Genomic DNA, 27,416 nt, shown 5'->3' with positions numbered 1-27,416 from the left:
TATATGGACAGCCCTTTTCCTTGCTCACGGATCACAACCCGTTAGTCTGGCTGAACCGGGTGGCTGGAGACAACGCCAGGCTGCTGCGCTGGAGTTTGGCGCTACAGCCTTTTGACTTTAATATCCAGTACCGGCCGGGTAAGCAGAATGGAAATGCTGACGGGTTGTCAAGACAAACTGACTTAGAGAAATGATCCGTGAGCCCCCGGACATCCCCAAGCCGATCCGTGTTGGATCAGACTGTGTATGCCGGCTTGTGGGCAAGGGGGAGCAGTGTAGCGGATTGGTACCGGGCTGTCCCACGACATGTATGAGAATAAGTGTATTTGGTCATATGGCTGGTTTAATGTGTATGTACATGTATAGAAAGCATGGTATCCGGGTATAATGACAGTTAAATGTATGTAAAGAATTGTATTCCTCTAGTTGTTCGGTAGAATCATTCAAATAAAACAAGGGAATGAAACTACCGAACAACCAGACCACCCAGGAATGAGTGTGCCTCCAATTACCGTTTGCAACAATGTTGCAAACAGGTAATTGGCAATCAGTGCAGTGTGGTCTTTGTCCTCTGGGTGGCCGCCATTCGGGAAACAAACACGTGGCGGCGGCCATCTTAAACTACCGAACAGCGGTGTTTTGCCGTCGAGTGTCTGGAACTAAAATCGGACACTTGACTAGGCAAACACCGCTGAGACCTCCATACTTCCAGAAATTCGTATGGAAACTACCGAATGACCCGCCGTTCGGTAGAAAGAGCCCCATAAACAAGGGAATTCATTCAAACCCTCTCCAGGCTCTATAACACAGGCAATTCGCCTGTTTTCATTCCCTTGTTTGTGACCGACCGCAGGGCCAAAATGCATGGAACTGTTTTCGGATACTTTACCCATGCGGTCGGTCAAATCTTTGGAACCCCATATCTCACGAACCATTCATCCGAATGGGCTAATTTTTAAGTATGTTGGTCCCCCAGAATAGAGCTATCTGGGGATGTTGGATTTGTGGATGTACCCCAAGTATTTAGGGTACATCCAAAACTCGGGGGAAAACTGTGTACACAATAAGGGGATTATGATGCTAGAGGAGGGGAGGAGATCTGTGGGAGGTTACTACTTAGAGATTGGATAATGTCTTAAGTGATAGAACCTCCTCCCTTGCATGGGAGAGGGCTTTATAAGGAACTGTGGAATAAAGATTGTCAGACTACTCCTGAAACTGTGTGTCGTCCAGTTATTGGGATTGCGATGGGGATACTGCTGTATTACTTTACCTGCTGGAAACCTTGCCTGTGGACTTAACATCACCTTGTTCCTGAGCCTCACTGGAATCTCTAGTGGAGAATAGCTGTGCAAGATCGGCTCTCCGCTACAGATAAAAAAAAAAAAATTATAGTAAAAATAGAAATAAAGATAAAGATCTTTACTTCTATTTCTATTTTTTTTTTATTATTATTTTTGCGTTCCATATAGTTTTATTGAATCATTTTCCATTTCTTTTAAATAGCAATATATATATATAAAGAAAAGATAAAAAGGAAGGAATATTGTTAATAATTGCATATTACAGTGTCATATCTGCTTATAATTTTATATTTGGTTTACACATTTATTTATTGTCTGAAATGTACAATTTACCTATATAGTGCTTTTGCACCGTATTTATTGTATTTTGTGGTTAAACCATTTGTGAACAATTCTATCTAAAGGTCTGCCAGCACTAGGGACTTAGTGGAACCATAACAATTTAATTCTGATTAATTTAAATATCAGCAATATAAAAAAAGAGTAGGATTCCTAAAAGGAACTGGTTTAAACTATGTTTCGTGTCCAACTCTGCATCACAATATTCTTGTTTGCATTTCAGTGACATTGTTATGGTGCCTGTAGTGTTCCTTTAAGTGTGTTCCTGTAGATATTTGTGTTGTTTTGGTATTTTGGCTTGTTGTTGGACTATTTTGATTAGGTTTCCTATCAGAAACTGTAAACTTAACTTATATATATATATATATATTACAAAATGCTTGCACTCCTGGTTTAAGAATATAGATGCCCGGTGCTGGTCAGGCACAGAATACAAAAATTAGGATGAGAATGACCGCACTCCAAGGACTTCATAAGGTAGAAATAAAAAATAACTTTTAATTAATATCATTTAAAAATATATCGACGTTTCAGCCCCAGTACATGGGCTTTCATCAGGATGGCAATAAAAACCTATCTATTGGCAAAGGAAAGGTTTCGGTCAAAGTGATGTTTTCACTTTGTGGGATTCAGAGGATAATTGAACAAGGTGGTTAAAACCAAAGTATAATAAACTAAACATGTGGCACCTCCCTTAATAAATGTGCCTTCCTTTATTCAAGCCGGTGGGTGGGGCTACGTGGCAGTCTCACCAGTGACGTGACCCATGTTACTAGTGATGCTCATAAAAGGTTGTACTGCCCTGTAAAACAGCAGACATTTTCTCTAACAGGCAGCCCTAGCTATCAGGATCATGCAGGGATTGCTGCTGAAGCACTCTCTAGTGCCCGCTGCCCGGCACAAGTCTAATGACGTGCTAACTCTGTTCTGCCCAAGGGCAATTTACTGGTGTCCCCAAATGTAGGACACCAGGGAATTGATGCAAGATAGTGGGACAGGACTCCAAAATTGGGAATGTATGGCCAATAGAGGGATAGTAGTTGGCCTGAACAGAGGAGACAATATTTCACCACAATGGCTATTCAATTCATTGTGAAACATTGCGAAAGGCACCAAGTATGTTGAAATTTGCAACTGTCTTACTCAACAAAAGAACAAACATTCAACATGAAAAATGCTTTGTGCGTTATATGTTTAATTTTCAACTGATTTTTGGGTGGAACCAGAACAGTTGCATTTTCATTGGTGATTTTTACATTTTAATGCCTGCCACCAATAATTTCTTTGCTAAAACAAGATTTCACCTTCTGTTAATAGTGATGTGTCCTCCTCAACTTTTCTACTGGCTTTCAGTACAATCCTCTCTTAATAGATTAGCCACATTTCTAGCTCTGAAATGTTAATATGATAGATAAAACAAGCATTAATCATTAGGTCACAGAAATGTAATGATTCAATTTAAATTGCCTCTTAAGTACAAAGTCTAGAAGCAAAAAACTATGTTGGAAGATAAGACCCCTTACGGCAATTACATATTATATATTGAAGATTTTTAGCTGTTGAATTGTAACAGCAGACATTAAATGATGCTACTTAACAGTCACTCATAGCAAATGTAAATCGGATAATGTCTGCTTTGGAACACCTCTAGAAAATGTTAATGTCTTTGTCAAGGACGTGCACAAAAAAAAAGTCTAATATTTTTTTCAGTTGAAGGAAAATTTGTGGGCCATATTAACCCCTCATTAATTACAGTCAGGCATTTTTAAGATCATGATCATTTTGAAGTTGGTAAAGACTCAATTGCAAAATCTAGAGCCACCGTAATAGAACACTTGACACATATCTATTTGACCTTTATCATCACAAAGGTCAACAATAATTTGAGGAGTATACTTTTTATTAAAACTATTATACACCAACTATAAGTTTAGACATAATCTACATAATATAGGACACTGATTTTGCCAATAGGTTTCAGTTTTATCAGCTGATCACTTGAAAGGCTCATTTTCTTAGCGATGCTAGTGGTAGGTAGATTTAAGCAGACTCCATTTCAAATGCATAATCAGTCATTTGTAATAAGTTGTAATAATATATAATAAGTTGAATTTTAAATGCATCTGTTTTATTTGTGACCTGTACAGCTATTAAAAAGCAACCAAACTTCAGACAACTATTGCATTCCATTCTGGCATCATTGCTATAAGACACTTATGCATCCTGAGCTTTGAGTTTAATAGTAGGCCCAGCACCTCATTTAAAATTCTAACACACAGTTTCTTTAATAGATTCAACAATAAAGCATACCAATATGGGTCTTGAAAAAAAAATATATATATATATTTCCAATATAAGCTTAGTTTATACCACTTGACAAGCCCCAGTCTGGTGTGTTTCCTTCCTATAATCCTTGCGTGTGATGGAGGGTGAGAAATGGGCATGCACTGTACTTCCCCAGCATGCATTGTGTCAAAAGTTTATTTTCAATTTCAGTCACACTGCTCTGCAATATAACGCTTAAAGCATTAATTTGCCTTTAGTTGCTTGCCCAGTCACATCAGATTTATATGTATAATTTATGCTAATACACAGGTGCTATGAAACTGTGATGACATTTAATACATAGCAAAAGGTATTACAGTTTCTTTACTATTTGGCATAGCAATAAAGTTACACCAGTTATTAAATAGAATTTTTAATGTAACTTTTCCACAACAATAAATGGAACACTTTAGCTCTAGCAATTCAAGCTGTCGGTCACCATGGCTACAAGCATTCTCAGATCATACTATCCTTGTGCAATTTGTTTACATCTGGAATGTACACACTATGGACCGCACTACCACATTACTAGGGGTACCCTCTTATTAGAAAGCTCAGCATCAAATGCAAATTACGCATAAAAGTATAATGTAAACATACTGATGGATACAGACCAACCAATGTAGCGCTATCATTAACCACTTAAGGACACATGACAGAAATATTCCGTCATGAATCTGATTCCCTTTTATTCCAGAAGTTATGTCTTCACTAATTAAAGTATGCTTACAATAAAGAAATACAATTCACAATGATATAAAAGCTAAAATATCAATTAAAATAATACAAAAACAAGAAAAATAAAAAAAATAAAATGAGATGTGTACTCTCCTGTCCCGAAAATGTACAGTGTGAAGTGGTTGAAAAATCCTCTATACGGCAGCTGGGCAATTTTTGTGGCAATAGTAGTGAAAATGTCTTTGAATCTCTTCAGTATCACTTAGACAGGATTGTTAAAGTCTTTCTATAGAAGCAACTGTGTTCAACATGTTTCGCCTGTGCTGGCTTTGTCAATGATACAAAGTGGCAGTTCACAGCTGTCTCTTTTTATAGGTAATCTTTAACCCATGTGGTCAAGCCTTTTCTCTCCATTGGTTGGTTATTTATTAATAAATAAATAAAAAAGTAGTGAGCTTTGTGAGCGCATTAGGCCCTCCACATAGGAAAGCATTGCTAGAATGTTTTCCTATGGCGATTTAACTGCTGCTGGATGCAGAGGCGTAACTAGAAACCATGGGGCCCTGGTGTGAGAACTGCCCTCCCCCCGTACATCAACCTCCCCTCCTACATCCTCCTCCCATATGTCTATCGTCCCCCTCCCATACGTTACCCACTCCCCCACACATGCAAACAGATACACATGTAGACACACATACATACAAACACACACACACACACACACACACAGAGACACATACATATAGACACAGACACGCACACACACCCACATACAGACACACATACATACATACAGACATACACACAGACAGACAGACACAAATGCAGATACACAGACAGACATACACACACTTACAGGCATACATACATACACACACAGACAGACATACACACATACACACATACAGACATACACACACACAGACATACATACAGACACATACACACGTACAGACACACAGACATACATACACATTCTCACATACAGACACACAGACAGACATACACACACACATACAGACACACAGACAGACATACACACACATACAGACACACAGACAGACATACACACGCTAACATACAAACACACAGACAGACATACACACACATACAGACACACACAGAGGGGACATACAGGCAGACATACACACATACACACAGACAGACATTCACACACATACAGACATACACACATAGACACACAGACAGACATACAGACAGAAAGACACACACAAAAATACACACAGCAAGACATACAGACACACATACAAACATACAGACACACACACACACATACATACACACAGCAAGACTTACAGACAGACATATAAACATACACATACAGACACACAGACAGACATACACTCACATACACATACCTTTCCCTGGGGTCCAGTGGTGGCTCAGGCTGATAGGAGTCAGAGTTCCCACTCTAACTCTCTCTTCTTCCTCCCACGTGGCTCCCAGTGGTTGCTGGGAGGAAGTGACCGGGGCAGTCACTTCCTTTCAGCCTCTGACATCATCAGAAGGGGCCTGGTCGTGCTGTTAAAGCGCTGACCAGGCCCCGTGGAATTACATAGCATCGGATGGCCCTAACAGCACGGGCCACCTAATGGGCCCCTTCAATGCAGCCCCGGCGGTTACACCACGCGGGCCGGGGCCGCATTACAATAGACCCGCAGTTTCAGGTGTCTGCAGGGCGGCTGGACCCCTTGAAGTGACGGGCCCGGTCGCAGCTGCGACCCCTGCGACCGTGGTAGTTCTGCCACTGGCTGGATGTCCTCGTGCAGAGCATGTGGACATCCAGTGTCAGTCAGGTGACCAAAAGTCACCTAGTAAGCAGGGAGTGTCTATAGTGGGTGTCTGATTGACAGCCACTAGAGGCAGTCATAGTCCTGCAATGTAATCATTGCAGTTTTTCTAAAATGAGCTGAAGTGGTCTTGGTGCCTATAGTGTCCCTTTAAAACAATTGAAAAGAAAACAAAACAGAGTCCATGTAAACACTTTTGGGGGCATATTTTATTTCCTTTCTTTTGCTGACTTTATATCTGATGAAGGGTCATCTGACTGCACATTATCAGGACAGGCTCAAACAGGGGTGCTTTTATATTTAAAATAATGAGATCTAACTGTGCATTTTCAGGACAGGCTGTTACTGCCCTTTCCCCACTGTTCCTGGTAAGCATTTTAGCATAACATATATTTGCATGTTAGTTAAAATATTTAAAAATGTACAGACTAAAAAAAAAAAAATCTCCCTTAACTTGATTCAGCTCTCTTTGTCTCACTCTTTTCAAAGCAAGACAAGGCTCTACTCATATCCTTAGTAGTCAAAGTAAATAAAAGTGATGGCTGGCACAGATCTTAATGCTGATATCTAGTACCTTTCTTTAGGGGTCTGTGCTGCCAAGAATAGCATTCTAATGAGCTGGTTTAGCTGATTTCCAGACTTCCTATTCTAATGCATGTGTTTGATTAATTGCAAAAGCCAGTCCAGATGGTCGACTGCAATAAGATATGCTGCATTGTTTGTTGACGATTTCCTACTCACATCTCTTCTATCATCACAAGTGCACAACATGCGTATAGTTTTTGTGGCCTCTACTAATATGAATGAATGAGCTTAATACACTGAACAAAATTATAAACGCAACACTTTTGTTTTTGCCCTTTTGTTTTTTTATGTACACAAAAGGCCTATTTCTCTCAAATATTGTTCACAAATCTGTCTAAATCTGTGTTAGTCAGCACGTATCCTTTACCGAGATAATCCATCCACCTCACAGGTGTGGCATATCAAGATGCTGATTAGACAGCACAATTATTGCAAAGGTGTGCCTTAGGCTGGCCACAATAAAAAGCCACTCTAAAATGTGCAGTTTTATCACACTGCACAATGCCACAGATGTTGCACGTTTTGAGGGTGCATGCAATTGTCATGCTGACTGTAGGAATGTCCACCAGAGCTGTTGCCCCTTAATTGAATGTTAATTTCTCTACCATAAGCCATCTCCAAAGGCGTTTCAGGGAATTTGGCAGTACATCCTACCGGCCTCACAACCGCAGACCACTTCACCTCCAAGATCGTCTGAGACCAGCCACTCGGACAGCTGCTGCAACAATCAGTTTGCATAACCAAAGAATTTCTGCTCAAACTGTCAGAAACCATCTCAGGGAAGCTCATCTGCATGGGATACCGTGACGAGATCATGAGGCCCATTGTTGTTCCATTCATCCACGACCATCACCTCATGTTGCAGTATGATAATGCTCTGCCCCATGTTGCAAGGATCTGTACATAATTGCTGGAAGCTGAAAGCATCTCAGTTCTTGCATGGCCATCATACTCACCGGACCTGTCACCCATGTTTGGGATGCTCTGGATCAGCGTATACGACAGCGTGTTCCAGGTCCTACCAATATCCAGCAACTTCGCACAGCATTAAAGAGGAGTGGACCAACATTCCACAGGCCACAATCAACAACCTCATCAACTCTATGTGAAGGAGATGTGTTGCACTGCGTGAGGCAACTGATGGTCACACCAGATACTGACTGGTTTTCGAAACCCCCCCGGATCACCCTAATACAGTAAAACTGCACATTTTAGAGTGGCATTATATTGCTGTCAAATGAGCATCTTGATATGCCACACCTGTGAGGTGGTTGGCTTATCTCTGCAAAGGAGAAGTACCCACTAACACAGATTTAGACAGATTTGTGAACAATATTTGAGAGAAATAGGCCTTTTGTGTACATAGAAAAAGTCTTAGATCTTTGAGTTCAGCTCATGAAAAATGGGGCAAAATCAAAAGTGTTGCGTTTATAATTTTGTTTAGTGTATATCTTCACTTACAGCATAGGCATTGCTGGGGGGCTTTGTGGGCTGATGTGATATTTGTTTTCTCTCTGTAATTGGGGTAGGGGACAGAAGGTTATTACTATTTTTATTGTTAATTTTATATCAGGCAGCTGCTTCTCAAAAGGAAAGATCAGTAGTATAGTGCATCATCAGACTAATTAGGTTGAGGGTGGTACCCCCAGATAACTTTTAGGAGGGGATGCTGGATAACAGACCTTCCCCACACTCCTCCATTAGTTGGATAGTATGGTGGGATCACATGTTATACCTGGCTGTGTAGCATTTATTTGCTTCAAGCAATGCTTTCATTGAGATCCTGGAGGGCATCAGCAGCACACTATTCATGAGTTGAGTGGAGGGAAAATAACTGAGATAGGGTGGATATGCCATGACATCTCTGTCTCTTTTTTTGTGCAGGAGTCATCCTGAGTTATACCTCAGAGTGGCAACTGCTGATTTAATGGTAGCAATAGCAGATAGCTGCTATCTGAGACTGTACTTTTCATTAATCTTGAGCAGGGACATGTTCTGGTGCTGTCCTGACACAAAAATAACCCTAAGTCTTATACTAAAACTAGCACTAACATACTACCATAGCAAAGTGTTAATTAAGGGAAAATAATGCTATCTTGGGGTTCTCGAGACATTCATATACACGCAACCTCTTGTCTCATATTTTGATGATGTCTCTCAAAGCACTTGAAGCTAATATTTTGCCATAAAATCACAACACCACACACTGATATTTATATTGGATTATAAACTTGGAGGCATTAGCACAATAAGTGATAGAATCTTTGTTGGAGATTTATTTTTCTATTCCAGTAACATTTATTCTATTCTTTGAAAGCTGCCAAGCTACCGATTATTCATATAATGCACAAATTTTGTTCAATCACCCTTCCTCCACTCCCCTTTGCTATTAAGATGTATTAATTGTTTGTATGTTGAAAGCTTTAGTATATGGAAGAGGGAAGATGGGCTGTCATTTTCAGCAATTCTGCAAAGATGCAGATGGACACAGTGGAACGCTATTATAGAAATTACGTTTTCTAGAGAAGTCAATTAACAAAGAGAAAGATATGTTGAGGTTCTCTGCATCCATATACATAACTGACAAGAGATCGACATGGAGTTGTTTTCAACCTATTTATATAATGATAAAAAAATTCAGAAATTTTGCACTGGCCATATTTATGACTAAAGGGGTAAGCATGTTATGGGAAGATCAATATTTTTCCTGTTAGGTTTTGTATTTTCTTTTATCTACACATGAGCCTTTTGTAATGTTGTCATATGTGTTTGCATACTTTCTCGAAGTTTCATTCATTATTGATTATTTGCACTCGATTAACCTATTTATGATTGCTGTTTAAATAAGAGAACATATTCTCCCTCAGCAAGAGTTGATGACTGGGCAGGCAAAGCATATGTGGAAAATGTGTCTACATTAACATAATATTTCTAGCATCTGTCTTTGAGTTATCATGGATACATACAAATGAGCTACTCTGGAGTTATATATTGTTTGTTCATTCATTATACCCCAAAAATAACTTAAAACATTACACGTTAACTTCTTAAAGAAAATTCTACTATTTTCACTTTTCATGCCTATGTTATATATTATGTAATCATGGCAGGAAAATATATAGTAAAATATTAATAGAATTCCATTGTTTCTCCCCTGATAATACTCACATCTTGAAGTTTTTACTTAGTTATTTTTTTAGGGTTAACCTATTTTATATAATAATCTTTGTTAAAGTACATAATCCTGTAGTCAGCAATACTTTAAGAATTCCCTAAAAACACATGTATAGAGTAAAAGAAAAAAAAAAACTCGTTATATAAGGGCACAAATTTAGGGACACATTTGCTCGGAATCTAACAGCCAGCTAGAAATGTTAGAAGCCATTTTATTTTCAACAAAGCTTAATTTTCAACGACAAATACAATTCTTAAAAGGACACTATAGTCACCAGAACCACTACAATTTAATGTAGAGGTACTGGTGTATATAGCCTGTTCTTGCATGCTGTTCATTGTAAACACTGCCTTTTTAGAGAAAAGGCAGTGTTTACATTGCTGTCTAGTAACACCTTTAGTGGCAGTCTCTCATATGGCCACTGAAGTGCTTTCTAACTCAGTGCTGCACAGTGTGTTCTACATAGAGATGCATTGATTTAAGCCTTTCGCTGCACATGTGTAATAGCCGCCCAATGCTTTCCTATGGGAAACATTGGATTAACTGAGATCATCAAGCTTGATTATTTCAGTCATGGAGGCAGATCCATCCAGGGCGAGACTGGCATTGAGTGGGGAAAAAAGTGAGTAAAAGCATCTTTCCCGTGTGATTGGAGGGAGGCCGGTCATTCAAACACACACACTGATAGACACACTCAATGACATACCAACACACGCTTACTGACAGACACTCACTGACAGACACCCTCACTGACAGACACACACACACACACACACACACACATTGAAAGACACACATACAATCACTGGCATACACACACACTCACTGAGAGACACACACTCACTGACAGGCGTACACTCATTCAGTGATGGACACACAAACATTGATTGACAGAAAGACACTCACTGACACACACACACTCATTGACAGACACTCACTGACAGATACATACATATTATCTTACATGCTAGACTTTGTTTTCATTCAATGTTATTCCAAATAGGCTCAAAGCCTCCCTACCATTTGGAGAGCTGGAGTGGATTGTCTTTCCCTGGGGTCCAGTGAGGATCCTGGACTTAAAGCTCTTCTTTCTCTTTTCCCAGGCATACTGTTTAGTAATCCTGGAGCCCGGCTCCCGGCATCACACTAGGGCACAGGAAGGAGCAAAGCAAGAAGTTTACAGCTTCCCCGCCACCCAGCTCAATGCCTTACAGCCAGACTGCCTCCACGGGAACAGGCTGACAAAACCCAGATGCCAGGGCAAAATTCCTAGTCACCATGGTGAACTGACACCTGGGATTTGTCAAGCTCTTTTTTATTCCATTAACTCTATTACACTTTCTTTTCTGCTTATGCCTGTTTATGCACTTTTTATGTTGTTACTAGCCAACTAACCTAGCCAACAACATTCCACTTGCATACATTCCATGGAAGATAAAGAAAAAAAAATCACGTTTTCTTTTCCTATAATGTGAGTTAATTCGAGTAGGGTCCACATCACATCTTCCTCAATGACAAGCATTTTACTTAACTGATTGTGTTTTACCATTACGCCGTGGGATATTTTGTTCAAGGTATATAAATATCTTCATTTAAAAAAACTTATTTGAATATAAGAGCAATCACTCTTCTTGATATGTTGAGATATTGATATGTTGAGATATTGGAATATTGCTCAGAAATATTATCTCCTTTCTGTCACAACAGCATTCGTGAAGTTGGGGTCTGATGCCAGACAAATAGGTGATCATCACCTCTGTAGAGTTCAGTCATGGCGGCTTTATGTATGCCAGTCATCTATTGAGCATGCTGATTGTAGTTTTGTATGCAGTTAATCAGTCATGAAAAATCCTTAAGCAACTAAAAAATTGCTTCTGTAACATGGTAGGGAGCACGAGAAGCAATGGATTGGCTGGGAGATTATCACAATTTTCATCTTTCAGAGGTGAGCAGAGCTTTTGGTAAGGAGACCACCTTACTAGGTTAGAGATAATTTGGTGACTAAAGGGATTTAGGAGTTTTTGGATTATAAAAAGGTAATTTTAGTAAGTATTTGCTTATATTGAACTTGGTTTATTGTTCTGTAAACTTTGCAACATTGTTTGCTACAAATAAATGTGACTTTTCTTTTTCCCTTTGTAGATTTACTTGAAAAACAAGCACTTATATACTGTTGAAGCCAATAATGCAGAACAGCTGGTGAAAAGTGCAGCCACAAATATTGAAAAACTCTTAATGAACCGTTCCAAAGCTCTTGTGGTAAGTGTTGCATTTAGCATATGAATGCATCTTTAATCCTAAAATAACAATAAGAAAGTATCATAAAATACATTTCAGAAGTCTCTTCCAAGACTTATGCTTTTTCTCAGTCTTATTAATGTTTTTTTTACCATGATGTTGGCACCCAAGTGGATGTTTTGACACCTTAACGAAACTTGGTAGCAATTCTGAAACATCTGTCAATGTCACCCATAAGTTATTGCTCAGGTGATATTATTTCTGCCATAGACTTTAGGGATTTTTTTTTTAACTTTTACCTCCAAAAAACTGATGAATGTACTTCGTAAACTGCTAACTGGATCTTGTCTGGTCCCAAGAGCACGATCTTGGAAGGAGATCCAGAAGGAAAAATCTATCCCTAGTAAGAAACAGGATACAATGTTATAGGCTCTTCATAAATGCTAATCTATGATGTTGTTGTGTCTGTGTATAATTTATATAGCGATTCTATCCCAAAGAAGCTGAAAGTGAGCTACGACAAATTCTTGACAACACATGAATATATACAAATGGAATTAATGAGGTTGTAGTGGTATGCTACTTAGTTTTGTAGATTAGATTTACATTTGGCACATTGGTATGCACCACACTCTCACTCTCATCTCTGTAACATAGAAACATAGAAACATAGAATGTGACGGCAGATAAGAACCATTCGGCCCATCCAGTCTGCCCAATTTTCTAAAATAATTTAATTAGACTCTTATATCTAAGATAGCCTTATGTCTATCCCACGCATGCTTAAACTCCTTCACTGTATTAACCTCTACCACTTCAGCTGGAAGGCTATTCCATGCATCCACTACCGTCTCAGTAAAGTAATACTTCCTGATATAATTTTTAAACCTTTGCCCCTCTAAGTTGTGGTAGTTTTTCTTCTTTAAAATATAGTCTCCTCGTTTACTGTGTTGATTCCCTTTATGTATTTAAATGTTTCTATCATATCCCCCCTGTCTCGTCTTCCTCCAAGCTATACATGTTAAGATCCTTTAACCTTTCCTGGTAAGTTTTATCCTGCAATCCATGAACCAGTTTAGTAGCCCTTCTCTGAACTCTCTCTAAAGTATCAATATCCTTCTGAAGATACGGTCTCCAGTACTGTAACATTAAAGGTACCCACAGTATGAAAAGTACCTGAGACTATACAAATAGGGAATACACTCGCACTGGACTTATTTGTAATAAGGATTGGCACTGACAGTAGGACGCCTGCTCTGTTGCAATATCAACGTATTTGCGGAAAGAAACAGTAAAGATATTAGAGAAAAATGGTTTTATTGTTTGACTATTATGGCAGGATGTAGTGGTGATGGTGCTTGATGTGTTCAAGATGAGGGAGTACAGGGGGTTAATGATTTAAAAACACTACATTAAATACAAAATGAATCCAAATCACAGGTATGTCTCTAGGCATATTGTTATCACTGTCACCATGGGAAATAAATCATTGCCCACTATTTAATAACTGAAAAAGATGTGTCCTAAATTGCATTGCAACTGCAAGCATGGATACATCTGCAGGGCTGTTTACTCAAGTGAGGATTGTCAGAAATTCAATTAGAATTTTAAATTTATAGTAGCCCAACCGGAAGCATAACTGACTGGGAGAATCTTTCTAGTTCGGCTACTTTGTCCTTAAATTTGAAATTCACTTTAAATTCTTAACAATTCTCACTTTAGTGAATAATTCTGAAATTTGTTAAAGAAACACTTCAAGTAGCCAAACATCTTAGGTGCAATGTGTGTTTCATTACAATTGCTACTGTTGTGCTCACAAGTTGGCATACCCTTGGAGAACTGGTAATTTATGTACCATTTTTAAAGAAAGCATGAGTGAGCAAGCAAAACACATTTATTTTATTTCTTATGGGATTCATATTCAACTGTAGGTTATATCAGAATGGCACAACCACAAAACAAAACATGGCAACAAAGAAAAAAAAAAGATCCATATTAAAAAAAGTCTGCATACCCTTCTTAATATTGTCTATTGCCCTCTTTAGCATCAATGAGGGCATGCCATTTTTTGTAATAGGTGTCTATGAGGCCCCTAATTCTTGCAAGTGGTATAGCTGCCCATTTGTCTTGGTAAAATGCCTCTAGATCATTCAAAGTCTTTGGTCGTCTTGCGTGAACCACACAATTGAGATCTCCCCAGGATGGCTCAATGATATTAAGGTCAGGAGACTTGGATGGCCACTCCAGAACCTTCACCTTTTTCTGCTGTAACCACTGGAGGGTCAACTTGGCCTTGTGTTTAGGGTCATTGTCATGCCGAAAGTCCAAGAGCATCCCATGTGCAGCCTTCATGCAGAAGAATGCAAATTATCTACCAATATTTTCTGATAACATGCTGCATTCATCTTGTCACTAATGTTAATAAGATTCCCCTGCCTTTAAAGCTCACACAACCCTAAAACATCAGTGAGTCACCACCATGCTTCACAGTGGGATGGTATTCTTTTTACTATGGGCATTGTTGACTCCTCTCCAAACATAGTGCTTATGGTTGCTACAGTGTGCCAGAAGTTGTGAGGCGAGTCAAAGTGTTGTCGGGCATTTTGTAACCAGGCTTTTTGTGGCATTGGTACAGTAAAGGCTTCTTTCTGGCAACTCGACCATGCAGCTCCTTTTTGGTCAAGTATTGTTGTTTTGTGCTCCTTTAAACAACCACACCTTCTCACACTAATTGCAATTTAAAAAGCCACAGGTGTGGGTAATAAACCTTGAATTGCCATGTTAACCTGTGTGTGTCACCTTGTGTATCTGTCACAAGTCCAAACATTCAGGGGTATGTAAACTTTTGATCAGATCCATTTGGGTGATTTCTGTTATCCTTATGATTTAAAAGGGAGACAAACAACGATGTGATAATAAATGACTTTATATGTTCACTATTCTTCAATAAAATACATTATCTTTGCATGATCAGTAATTTTTTTCCAAAATCAATGCCAGAATTTCACAATTTCTGCCAGAGTATGCAAAATGTTGAGCACAAGTAGTTTTGTGTTAGATTTTTTTTATCATAGTTTTCCTACATAATCTATTCTTTCTACCCCTTCCTCGGTCATACAGTTTTTTTTATGGTACAAGCATATGCTTCTTCGAGTTGTAGTTCAGTTGTTAAATTTCAATTTTAAATTAGTAGAGCACATACATAAAAAATAAACATTACTTTGCAGTATTTAGCTAGAAGCTCTAATGCATGGGGAACTTCAAATTGTAATATATATATATATATATATATATACATTTTATATACTTTTATATTATATATAATATTTTATTATATCATTGTTTTAAAAGGTATTAATGTATTATTATGCATTAATATATATTGTTTCCCAAATTTCCACCTGAAGCTACAACTGTTTGGGTGGGATGGTGCAGAAAATATAACAGTAGTAGTACCAATAGCAATATGCAGAATAATGTTCTGAATCTCCTTGATTCTATGATGTTAATTTACAATGTTTGTCACCATGCTTATACCATATCTGACCTCAATATTGTTTTGCCCTGGATTAAATAGTGACGGGCAAGTTAATAAACCCCATATACCTGTAAAATAAGCACAAAGAAAGAAAAAAAATGATCATGAATGTTTATTTGTTCGACTGATGCTGGCAGGTCTCCCAAGATAGAAATAGGGCAGTGTCATTGATGCCCTGCAAGGTACTCACAGATGCCAGGATGTCTACTTCCCTGCTTGAGATGGTTACAGCATCTGGCATGTTCTAAAAAGCTACACTACCACAGATGTCTTAACTCTTTGTACATTGGTCATCTGACAAGAACAAACCATTGTACCACTCTCACACACAGGCATGGAACTGGCATTTGTATTGTTGTGTGCTTCTCTTGCATTGACACTTTTTCCCAATAACACATTTTGTTGTATAATTTGATGTTCATTGTACATTTTTCTTTTTTTTCTTTATCAATACAAAAACAAAGACAATACTATATTTGAAAAATAATAGAAGACAATAGCACTTTTAATTAATTGCAATTTATTTATTTAAAAATCTTGTGAAATAGAATTTAAAAAACTATAACTATTAAACAAGATTGCAAACAGAGAGTGTAATATATTTTATGCATGCATAGCAGAATCTATCACAATTAAAATCCTTTTTTTTTATTTGTGGTAATATAAGTCTTTCAGACCATATGTGAGATGAAATAAGAAATTGGCTTAAAGCCAATCCATTTGTTGTTTCTCAAGTGAGAGAAAGTGACTTGTAAGCGACAAGGGGGTTGTTAAGTCATCGCTGACCTTCTTTTGCATCAGGTTTGAAGCCTGTTAGCAGTAATCGGAAATAGCACATCTTCCAGGGATTGAATTTAATAGGATTGTACAAATCTGTATGTTAATGCTGCAGCACAAAAAGAGCACAGTTTATGAAAGGTATCAGATTGCATGGCGCTTTTATTTATTTTTTAATGAGAAAAAAAACATAATGCATGCCGTTGTAGAATGATCTTGACAGAGTGACATAGACAAGCGAGTGCTTGTTACTTTTTTGGATGAAGGATTCCTACACTGAGTTTAACTCCATGTACATACTCTACATTGAAAAACTAGAATAATAATATTCGTAGGTGGTGTGCCTTACATCTCAGTAGGTTCCTTGCACTTACCAATTATTGGCAAGTACCAAAATTGTAGGCAGCCAAGAGGAACCGCCTGTCTCCCTATCCTCATTGATTAAATTTGCACAGGAGCAGGCGTGTGCATTTAATATTAATCTCACAACTTTTCAACAGTTCTTTGACTTTTTCGATCATAGTAAGGGCCATCATGAAGGTTTTATATAACTCCATGTTCTCACCAATATGTGGACATTGGTGTCGCTTAATAGCAATATGAGTAAGACTGCCAAAATGTGGGGCATAGACAGTACTGTCAGGCACAACATGAAATTAAGAAACACAGGAAGCCTGAAAGACAATGTCATGGAAAACACAACATAGGTGCAATAAGCAGGAGGAAGCAAAATACCTAATTCTTTCTAATTTAATTTTCATTTGCCAGAAAGCTAAACTTTTTTTTTTTTTTAATTACTTATAAAATAAATCTTGAATTGCAATGGGACACTTTACAGCTCAGAATGTGGGCACTTTAATGGCTAATTAAAATTGTGTTTCTATAGAAACAGAATGTTTTCAGTACTGTTTATAGTTCTGCACTAAGCATGTATTGGTTTTGAATAGGCACTTTAGAATCATGGTGAGGAAGAGAGTAATAATGTGAAATTTGCATAGAAAACACTACAATGTGTTTGTTTATATATATGTATGTATGTATATATATATATATATATATATAATATATATATATATATATAAGTATATATATATATATATATTATATATATATAAAGCTTTCAAATGTTCTAAACTGAGCTTTCAAAACTATTGTGCAGATACCAAGACTGCTTATTTAAAAAGTACCAAAAGCAAGCACCACATGGGAATAATACCTAGGTTCCAGCCTTTAATGACATCTTAAATAACTCCTTGTCTTAAATTGCGCAATCTATACATTGTTGTTGCATGGTAATTACAATTTTCTAAGCAACCGACCACAGATCTCATTTTTGTTATCATTATGGAAAAGAAAATACTTTAGTTAACTTGGATTCTACATTGCCTCAAAAGAGGAACATAATCCTTCTTAAACCAAGATTATTTATTATTATTATTATTATTATTACTTATTTATATAGCGCCAGCATATTGAGTAGTGCTTTATAATATTATCAAAGGGGGAGATTTAACAATATATAGGAGGTGGAGCGTAAAACCCAACAGGACAAGTGGTAGCAATCAAACAAGGTTGAGTGAAGCAGAGCTGGAGGAGAGAGTAGAGTGCTGCCCTGTAGGAGAGAGCAAGGGACAGGTATGTGAGGTAGAGGTTACTCTGGAATGTCATAAGCTTTCCTAAAGAGATGGGTTTTGAGGCACTTTTTAAATGATTCAAGACTATGGGAGAGCTTGATGGTCGTAGGCAGGCTATTCCAAAGGAAAGGAGTCACTTGTGAGAAGTCCTGCTAGCATAAATTGGTCGTATGGGTGCGAGCAGCAGACAGGAGAAGGTCATGGGCAGAGCGGAGAGACAGAGCAGGGGCATACCTGCGGATCAGTGAAGAAATATAGGAGGGGCTAGAATTGGTCAGTGCTTTATAGGTGTGGGTTAGTACCTTGAATTGACTCCTATAGGATACAGGAAGCCAATGTAAGGACTGACAGAGGGGGAAGGTGGGAGAGGAGTGACAGAAGAGGAAAATCAGTCTAGCTTCAGCATTCATTACAGACTGTAGTGGGGCAATATGACTTGTGGAAAGACCTATTATGAGAGAGTTACAATAATCCATGCGAGAGATTAAAAGAGCATGGACAAGCTCCTTAGTAGCATCTTGCGTAAGAAAGGGACGGATGCGGAAGTTTTTAAGGTGGAATCTACAGGATTGGTAACAGACTGGATGTGAGGCTCAAATGTGAGGTCAGAATTAAGTATAACGTCAAGACAGCGCGCTTGCAAGGATGGACTGATGTGGATACCACTCACTTGAAGGGAGAGCGAAAGAGGGGGATCAGTATTAGGAGGAGGAAAGACATGGAGTTCAGTTTAAGAGAGATTGAGTGTCAAAAAGCGGGAGCACATCCAATCAGAGATTTAAGAGAGGCAAGCAGGGACATGTTGCAGGATGGTAGGGGAGAGGTCCGGGGAGGAGAGGTATATCTGAGTGTCATCAGCATACAGGTGATAATAGAATCCAAATGAGGTAATAAGTTTGCCAAAAGAACATAGAATGGGACCAAGTACAGAACCTTGGTGGACTCCAACAGAGTCAGGGCGAGGGGAGGAGGTATCATTAGAAAAGGAGACACTGAATGAGCGTTGGGAGAGATAGGAGAAAAACCAAGAGAGAACAGTGTCACAGAGACCGAGTGATGGAGGAGTTTGGAGAAGGAGTACATGGTCAACAGTGTCAAAGGCAGCAGAAAGGTCAAGAAAAATTAGTATAGAGTAGTGCCCTTTGGATTTACCTGTGATTAGGTCGTTATTGACTTTGATTCCAAGTTTCAAGCTTATAGGTGTCATATTAGTTATCCTATATTAAAATTGGCTAACTTGTACTCAGGAAATGCTTAATGCTTAAAACGACACTTAAGGCCATATATGTCTAGTTCTGGGAGCAGATAGCCCCCACCTGAGCTGTCTCTCCTAAATCAGTCTGTTCTTTCTCTTTCTCTGAACTTATCTGTTATATGTACATCATGTTCATCTCTATGTCTTATCTGTACTCCTTTCACCCCCTTCCTACTACTGTCCTATGAATATTTGCACGTAAGCACTTACTTTTTAATGTATAAAAACACAACTGACAAAATAAAGGTCAGAGGCTTATTCTGAATACCAACAGTTGTCGGAATACACGCTCCTCCAAGTGCAGATGAAATAATAATTTGAGCTCCCTTGAATATACCAAAGGTCACATTGAATTTATACCATACTACAGTTGCATGTTTAAAGATAGCAGGGACAACGCCAGAAGAGAAAGAGCAGTTGAATATGTGTGTTAAGGAAGGCAGAAGACAAGAGGAGAGAGATCTGATAAAGTGAGACAGGACAGGATCAAGCGGGCAAGTGGTGGATTGAGAGGAAAGGAGAAGCGCTGCCACTTCTTGTTCAGTAGCCTGGGAGAAAGTCTGAAGGGTAGGAAAGGCATGACCTATGTGTGGTTGAGAAAGAGAGGGGCAAGGTGGTGAGAATTCTTTCCTTAGCTGTTCAATCTTGTCAGTAAAGTAGCATGTAAAGCTATAGGCTGTAAGGTTAGTTTGGGGGGTGGCCAAAGCAGGGCAAAGAAGGGAGTTAAAAGGTATTAAAAAGATGCCTGGGATTGCGGGAGCATGAGCTAATGAGGGAGGAAAAGTATGACTGTTCGGCAAGGGCAAAGGCTATGCTGTATGAACGCAAAATTAATTTGTAGTGGAGGAAGACAGACTGGTTGCGTGACTTCCTCCAGCAGTGTTCAGCAAAACGTGAGCATCTGTGCAGGTAGCTTGTTTATTTAGTATGCCACGGATGGGGGCGTGTTCTCCTCAAGGTTCATGTTTGGAGTGGGGCTGCAGCGTCCAGCGTAAGAAATAGAAAAATAAAATAAGATAAGTGATGCAGGTATTCGTAGGTAGACCATCCAAAAGAGCTACCTCTGCATAAGGCTGTAGCTTGTCTTGGTATCTGAGAGTCCTGGGAGCTAATTAATGCTTTGTTTGGGACCCAGTCTCTGCATATCTGCTTGTTTGAATATAGCATATTTGTCTAATTATTCCACTATGCTAGATAGATAGCTATTTAATAAAACTGACAGCATTATTCACTAAACTCAGAATTTAAACTAATTAACTCAGAACTTGGACACAACATGTCTATGCAATGAATGCAGCTTAGGTTACAAATAAGACACATACACAGCTATGAGAATAATAACATATTTTGCTTTTTATCAGTTTTAAAAATATTGGCATATGATTAATTTGAAACATACTCCCTGTTCCAAATTATTATGCAAATTCTATTTAAGTGTCACAAAGATTTAATATTTTGTTTTTCAGTTTAACTCATGGATGGCATTGTGTCTCAGGGCTCTTTTGATCACTGAAAACAATCTCGGGCACCTGTGATAATTAGATTGCCAGGTGAGCCCAATTTAAGGAAAAACTAATAAAGCAGGGTGTTCCACATTATTAAGCAGAGCACCATTTTCATGCAATATGGGGAAGAAAAAGGATCTCTCTGCTGCAGAAAAGAGTGAAATAGTTCAATGCCTTGGTATGAAAACATTAGATATTTCACAAAAACTTAAGCGTGATCATCGCACTATTAAGAGATTTGTGGCTGATTCAGAGCACAGACGGGTTCATGCAGAAAAAGGCACATTGAGGAAGATTTCTGCCAGATCCATGCTTTGGATCAAGAGAGCAGCTGCTAAAATACCATTACATAGCAGCAAACAGATATTTGAAGCTGCTGGTGCCTCTGGAGTCCCGCGGACATCACGGTGTAGAGTCCTCCAGAGTCTTGCAAATGTGCATAAACCTTCTATTCGGCCACCACTAACCAATGCTCACAAGCAGAAATGGCAGAAAAATGCATGAAGGCTAATTTTCAAACAGTCCTGTTCACTGATGAGTGGTGGATGGTTGGTGGACAGCCACCCTGTTCCAACAAGGCTGCGACGTCAGCAAGGCGTTGGTGGAGTCATGTTTTGGGACGGAATCATGGGAAGAGAGCTGGTCGGCCCCTTTAGGGTCCCCGAAGGTGTAAAGATGACCTCTGCAAAGTATGTGGAGTTTCTGACTGACCACTTTCTTCCCTGGAACAGAAGGAAGAACTATGCTTTCCGTAATAAAATCATCTTCATGCATGACAATGCATCATCTCATGCTGCAAAGAATACCTCTGCATCAATGGCTGCTATGGGGGATAAAAGGAAAGAAAGTCGTGGTGTGGCCTCCATCCTCCCCTGACCTCAATCCTCATGCATCCTTTGGAGCATCCTCAAGCAAAAGATCTGGGAGACAGTTTACATCCAAACAGCAGCTCTGGGAGGCTATTCTGACATCTTGCAAACAAATTCAAGCAGAAACTGTCCAAAAACTCACAAGTTCAATGGATGCAAGACTTGTGAAGCTGCTATCAAATAAGGGGTCCTATGTTAAAATGTAACGTGACCTGTTAAAATGTTTAAAAAGTTAAAATGTTATAAGTTTGATTGAAATAGCTTTTGATTTCAGTAAATATGCTGCAAACACAACAAATGACAGCTTTCAGTTCTTTACAACCTATAAAGTGTTTTGAAACTTACTGTGCGTAATAATTTGGAACAGTGCATTGTAAGTTTTTTATGTTTAAAAAAATACTGTTATCAGAGGGGCGTGGCTTGACCGCCGAAAGTGATGGCCGCTTAGGCAGAGAGCTCTGCACCCCGACTGGTCCAAAAACCACGCCAGACGCGAAACACCCGCTCACCAACACCTGAAACTGACAGCAGAACAACGCAGAAGGTTAAGGAGATGGCCCAATACAAAAAATCGGGAAACAAACGGAGAGACGGTACTCCATCCGTAGCCGACCTCCTCACAACGCCTAGGCCGCAAGCGCACAAAGATGGCGGCGGCCACGCGAGCGCGGACTCCCCAAGCTCACCGAGCACCAGGGACCTGAATGCCCCGACACAGCAAGCCACAATATCAGATATAATGCGGTCACTGGCAGAAGTGAAAAACTTTTTAGCCGGGGAGATCGAAAGATCGGCAAGAGAAGTCAAGGCCGAAATACAGACTGTGGGGCAACGTACTGAAGCCCTGGAATGGCGGATGGACCAGGTAATAACGGCCCATAACGAGACTGCCACTACCACCAACGCCCTCCTGTCCAGAGTAGCTGAATTAGAGGCAGAAGTTGAAGATGCTTCCAACAGATCGAGAAGGAACAACCTGAGGATAAAAGGCCTGTCTGAAAGTATTAAAGATACAGACATCCAGAAGGTACTTATAGACATGTTTAAAACACAGCTGCCAGCTATCCCTGACCACATGTGGGTGATAGACAGGGCGCACCGGGCACTTAGGGCCAGAGGACCCCCCAATGGCCCACCCAGGGACGTGATTATGAGGTGGCACTTCTTTTCCACCAAAGAGGCCATCATCAAAAGCACCAGACGTCATACGTATACCCTAGACGGCACCACACTCCACTTATACCAAGATATAGCACCAGCAACGCTTGCCAGGCGCAGAGAGTGGAAACCTATAGCTGACCTAGTCAGAGCCAAGGGGCTGAATTTCGCCTGGGGACACCCCTTCAAAATGCTTGTGTTTAACGGGCCTCGCCCTACCGTGCTCCTGCCCTCGGCGGACCCCAGAGCCTTCTTGAGGGACCTAGGAATTGAGATCCCGGCAGACTTTCATCTCCCCCAGAGGGGTATCCAGGCGCTAGGACTGTTACCCAGGGAAGGCGAAGCACTAGACGGCATCGCACCTTAACGCATACTAACGGATACTAACAGACCCCCTTACACCACATCGCCTCCATTGCATATTCAAACGACCGAAACCCCCCCATGTGGCTCCCCAACTCAGCACCACAAGTAAAGTTGCTTCATACAGAGTAAATCACCAGAGACTCCCTGAAGACCAACTGCTACCCAAGCAGCCCCACCACGACCTGCACAGCAAATTTATCACACAGGCCGGAGCCGGATTTTCACATGCTCCACCATTGCTGGTTTATATTGACTTTATCTAAACAAGCAGGGACATAAGAGCAGCAACAGAGATGCCCCCCACCGGTTTTTTCTTCCTTATTTCTATTTTTGCTGTAAATACGTGTTTGGAAACCTGGAGAAACGACAACTCGGCCGAAGAAAGTAGTAAGGGAACAAATACAAGAAAGGAAAGAGACAATTTCTTAAGAGCGCCTTTCATCGGTTCTCTCCGACTACCGCCCAAGAAAGAACCATCTAAAGAAGAAGCCGACCGCCATGGGTCGATAACACAGGGCGAAAAGACTTTGCCTATGCCTTCCATGAACTCAGGCAATCAAGGGTGATGTATTGATCGTAAAGCAACACGAGCCTATACCGGCAGTTTCGACAGACGGACTGAGAGCACCACCCGACCATACCCTCCCTGATGAATATGGCCCCTGTCGGAGTGAATTACGGACTATTATATCCACCTCATATACAACTAGACACGCAAGTTTCACCCTGTGTTGTGTATTTATGCATATTTATGTTTACTTCCTTATTAACGGGGAGGGAGCAGCTCAAGCGGTAGGGGCAGTAGACCCAGGGAAAAGATTGCCAACCACACACCCCCTCATCCCCACCCCACCCATATTGGAAGCGGTATACCATCAAGACTTAGTGGATAGGGCCACCCAACTTAAGGGGACATAGGAACCGGCAGGGCCGGAGAGTAATCAACACACCACTATGTGGAAGAATCATCCCCTCATTATTTCGAGTCACACCAGTACACTTGGGTTAGGGGGTAGCTTGGGTAGTCACAGGGGGGAATCCCACATATACTATACCTTTATGTAAAACACTCAGTGGGGGCGAACAGAGACAGGAAGATTAGGCAGCCCCATAGGATTGATAAGGGGTGGATGCCCTAAATTATGTATTTTCCTTATTTTTCTCGCTCTCGCTCTAAACCTGATTACGTTAAAACTTCTTAAGTTAATATTTGTTGTATATATTGTTGTTTATACATGCTACACGTGACGGGACACATAGACGACCCGACTTTCGTACACAGGTATGACCAGGGAACGGGTGACAAATAACAGTACTATAAGGACCGACACCGGGGTGCTCGGCGATTGATTGCCCCCTCCGCGCTAACACTTGGTACCGCGGGGCGGGTAGTCACCCCCCGAGACACCCGGCACTAGTTGATAAGACCGGGGCACTTTCCCGGAGTTTTCTCCGACTACCTCCCCCCCCCCCCTCCTCAAACTACCTTCCCCTACTCCCCCCCCCCCCCCCCCATCCTTCCACCTATCCACCCCCCATCCCCCTTCCAGCCCGACCCCCGTCCGGGCTCGAGTCTGGTGGGCCCATCGGGTGATTCCCGGGGAACAGCAGGGCTCGAGAGGGGCGCTCGGCGGCGGGGCATAGTCTTGCTGCACTAGCGACTCAAGGTAACCTCAAAGGCTCCACAACATGGCGACGTTAAAATTTACCTCCCTTAATGTAAACGGGTTAAACACACCGACCAAAAGACGCTTGCTAATGAGGGAACTGAAAAGACAAAAGACGGACATAGCTTTCGTACAAGAATCCCACCTCCTGCGCTCAGCCCGGATCCAGTTGAAAGACCATATATACACCAGGGTGTATTCCTCCAGGGCCCTAGTAAAAAAGAATGGTGTAGAAATCCTCCTACACAAAAATTGCCCCTTCATAGTACAATCGACAAAAGCGGACACGTCGGGAAGATATCTAATCGTCTCAGGGACGATCCATGCTACCACATACCACCTCATCAACATTTATGCACCCAATCAGCCGGACCCAGGTTTCTGGGACCAAATACAGGCTTTAACCCAGGCCCTGTCATACGGCATCGTAATCCTAGGGGGCGACATGAACGCCACTTACTGCCCAACAGTGGACCGCAGCACCCCTACTGGGGGACAGAGGGCGCAAAGCACGAGGGGACAGGACAAACTCCTAACACAATTCATACAGCAGGCAACACTATTTGACCCCTGGAGGCTGCGGAACCCAGGAGTGAAAGATTACACGTTCTTCTCGGCCGCACACTCCACATACTCTCGCATTGACATGTTCCTGGTGAACCAAACCGGGATCCCGTGGGTGCAAACTGCACATATTAACCTCATCACTTGGTCGGATCATGCCGACGTAGAACTCACCCTCAGGATCCCGGGACCCAAACCGCCATGGAAATGGCGACTTAACAGCACACTCTTAAAAGACCCAGAGACAGAGACGCACCTTAGGGAGGAAATTCTGACTTACTTTAGAGAGAACGATCACCCTGAGCTGACCCAATCCACGATATGGGCCGCACATAAGGCGGTACTGAGAGGCACCCTAATAAAAATAGCTACCCGCAGAAAGAAACAGAGAGCTGAAACCCTCTTCGGGCTCCAAAAGGCGCTGAGGGGGGCAGAGGCCAAACATAAACAAGACCCCACACCTCAGGGACTACATGACCTCAGGGAGCTTCGACATAAAATCAGGTCAATAGCAGTAGAGGATCTGGGGAAAGACTTAGTTCGCAAAAAACGCTTCTACTACGAACGCTCCAATAAGATGGACACCTTGCTAGCTAGGGCGCTGAACCCCAAGCCCACCTACCATACCATTTCGGCCATTAAAAATAAACAGGGTCAAATAACCCAACACCCAGAGGAGATTAATCAGACATTCACAGATTTCTTTGCAAACATCTACAACCACTCACCAACACTCAACAGCGACAACGCGGACCATATAAAAGAAGTAGCAGACTACGTAGCTAAGACTAACATACCGAGACTAGCCCCGGAAGCTCTACACACCTTAGGGACCCCAATAGATGAGGAGGAAATTGATAAGGCGATCACAGACCTTAAGGGCAACAAGGCCCCAGGACCAGATGGCTTTGATGGCTCCTACTATAAGATCTTTAGGGACGCATTGACGCCCAACCTAGTGAAAATGTATGCAGAATGGATGGAGGGTGGGTGCCCCAATCCAGACATGCTCACGGCTGACATAGCGCTTATACCTAAACCAGGGAGAGACCCAATCGAACCCTCCAACTACAGGCCCATTTCCCTGATTAACTTTGACGTTAAGATCTTCGCGAAGATTCTGGCCACAAGACTTAACCAACTCCTAGGCACGCTAGTCCACCCGGACCAGGTTGGTTTTGTGCCAACAAGACAATTGTATGAAAACACCAGGAGGGGGGCAGACATCATATGGTGGGCGACGAGATCTCGAACGCCTTCTCTGATCCTTTCCCTGGACGCGGAGAAGGCGTTCGATAGAGTGCAATGGCACTACCTATTTGCGCTTCTCGAACAATTACGGATGCCAGAAACCTTCATAAAGGGCATTAAAGCCCTTTATGCCCAACCGAGGGCGCAAACCAAGGTACCGGGAGCGACCCCGACCCCGTTCACGACAACCAACGGCACGAGACAGGGCTGCCCCCTCTCCCCCCTACTCTTTGTCCTCTCGCTGGAACCTCTCCTGCAGAGGATAAGAGAGGATGAGAACATCTCGGGCATACAGGTGGGAGGGGAGGAGTTCAAAGTGTCTGCATATGCGGATGACGTCCTGGTCACACTAACCGAACCCGCTCAATCCCTGCCTC

The 27,416-nt window shown here is 41.0% G+C and overlaps 1 protein-coding gene across 6 annotated transcripts in view; it reads left to right on the top strand.

Moving 5' to 3' along the window:
• The window catches only part of CACNA2D1 (calcium voltage-gated channel auxiliary subunit alpha2delta 1), a 699,121-nt gene that overhangs the window by 157,287 nt on the left and 514,418 nt on the right, over window positions 1–27,416 (top strand). For all 6 annotated transcript variants that reach the window (XM_063448181.1, XM_063448183.1, XM_063448182.1 and 3 more), the window contains exon 3: window positions 12,360–12,476. In XM_063448181.1, coding sequence (XP_063304251.1) covers window positions 12,360–12,476 — 117 coding nt within the window. The remainder of the gene's footprint in view (window positions 1–12,359; window positions 12,477–27,416) is intronic.

Source organism: Pelobates fuscus, chromosome 3, assembly GCF_036172605.1.
Source record: "Pelobates fuscus isolate aPelFus1 chromosome 3, aPelFus1.pri, whole genome shotgun sequence".
NCBI classification, from domain to species: Eukaryota; Metazoa; Chordata; class Amphibia; order Anura; family Pelobatidae; genus Pelobates; species Pelobates fuscus.
This window is presented reverse-complemented; position numbering and strand designations above follow the sequence as displayed.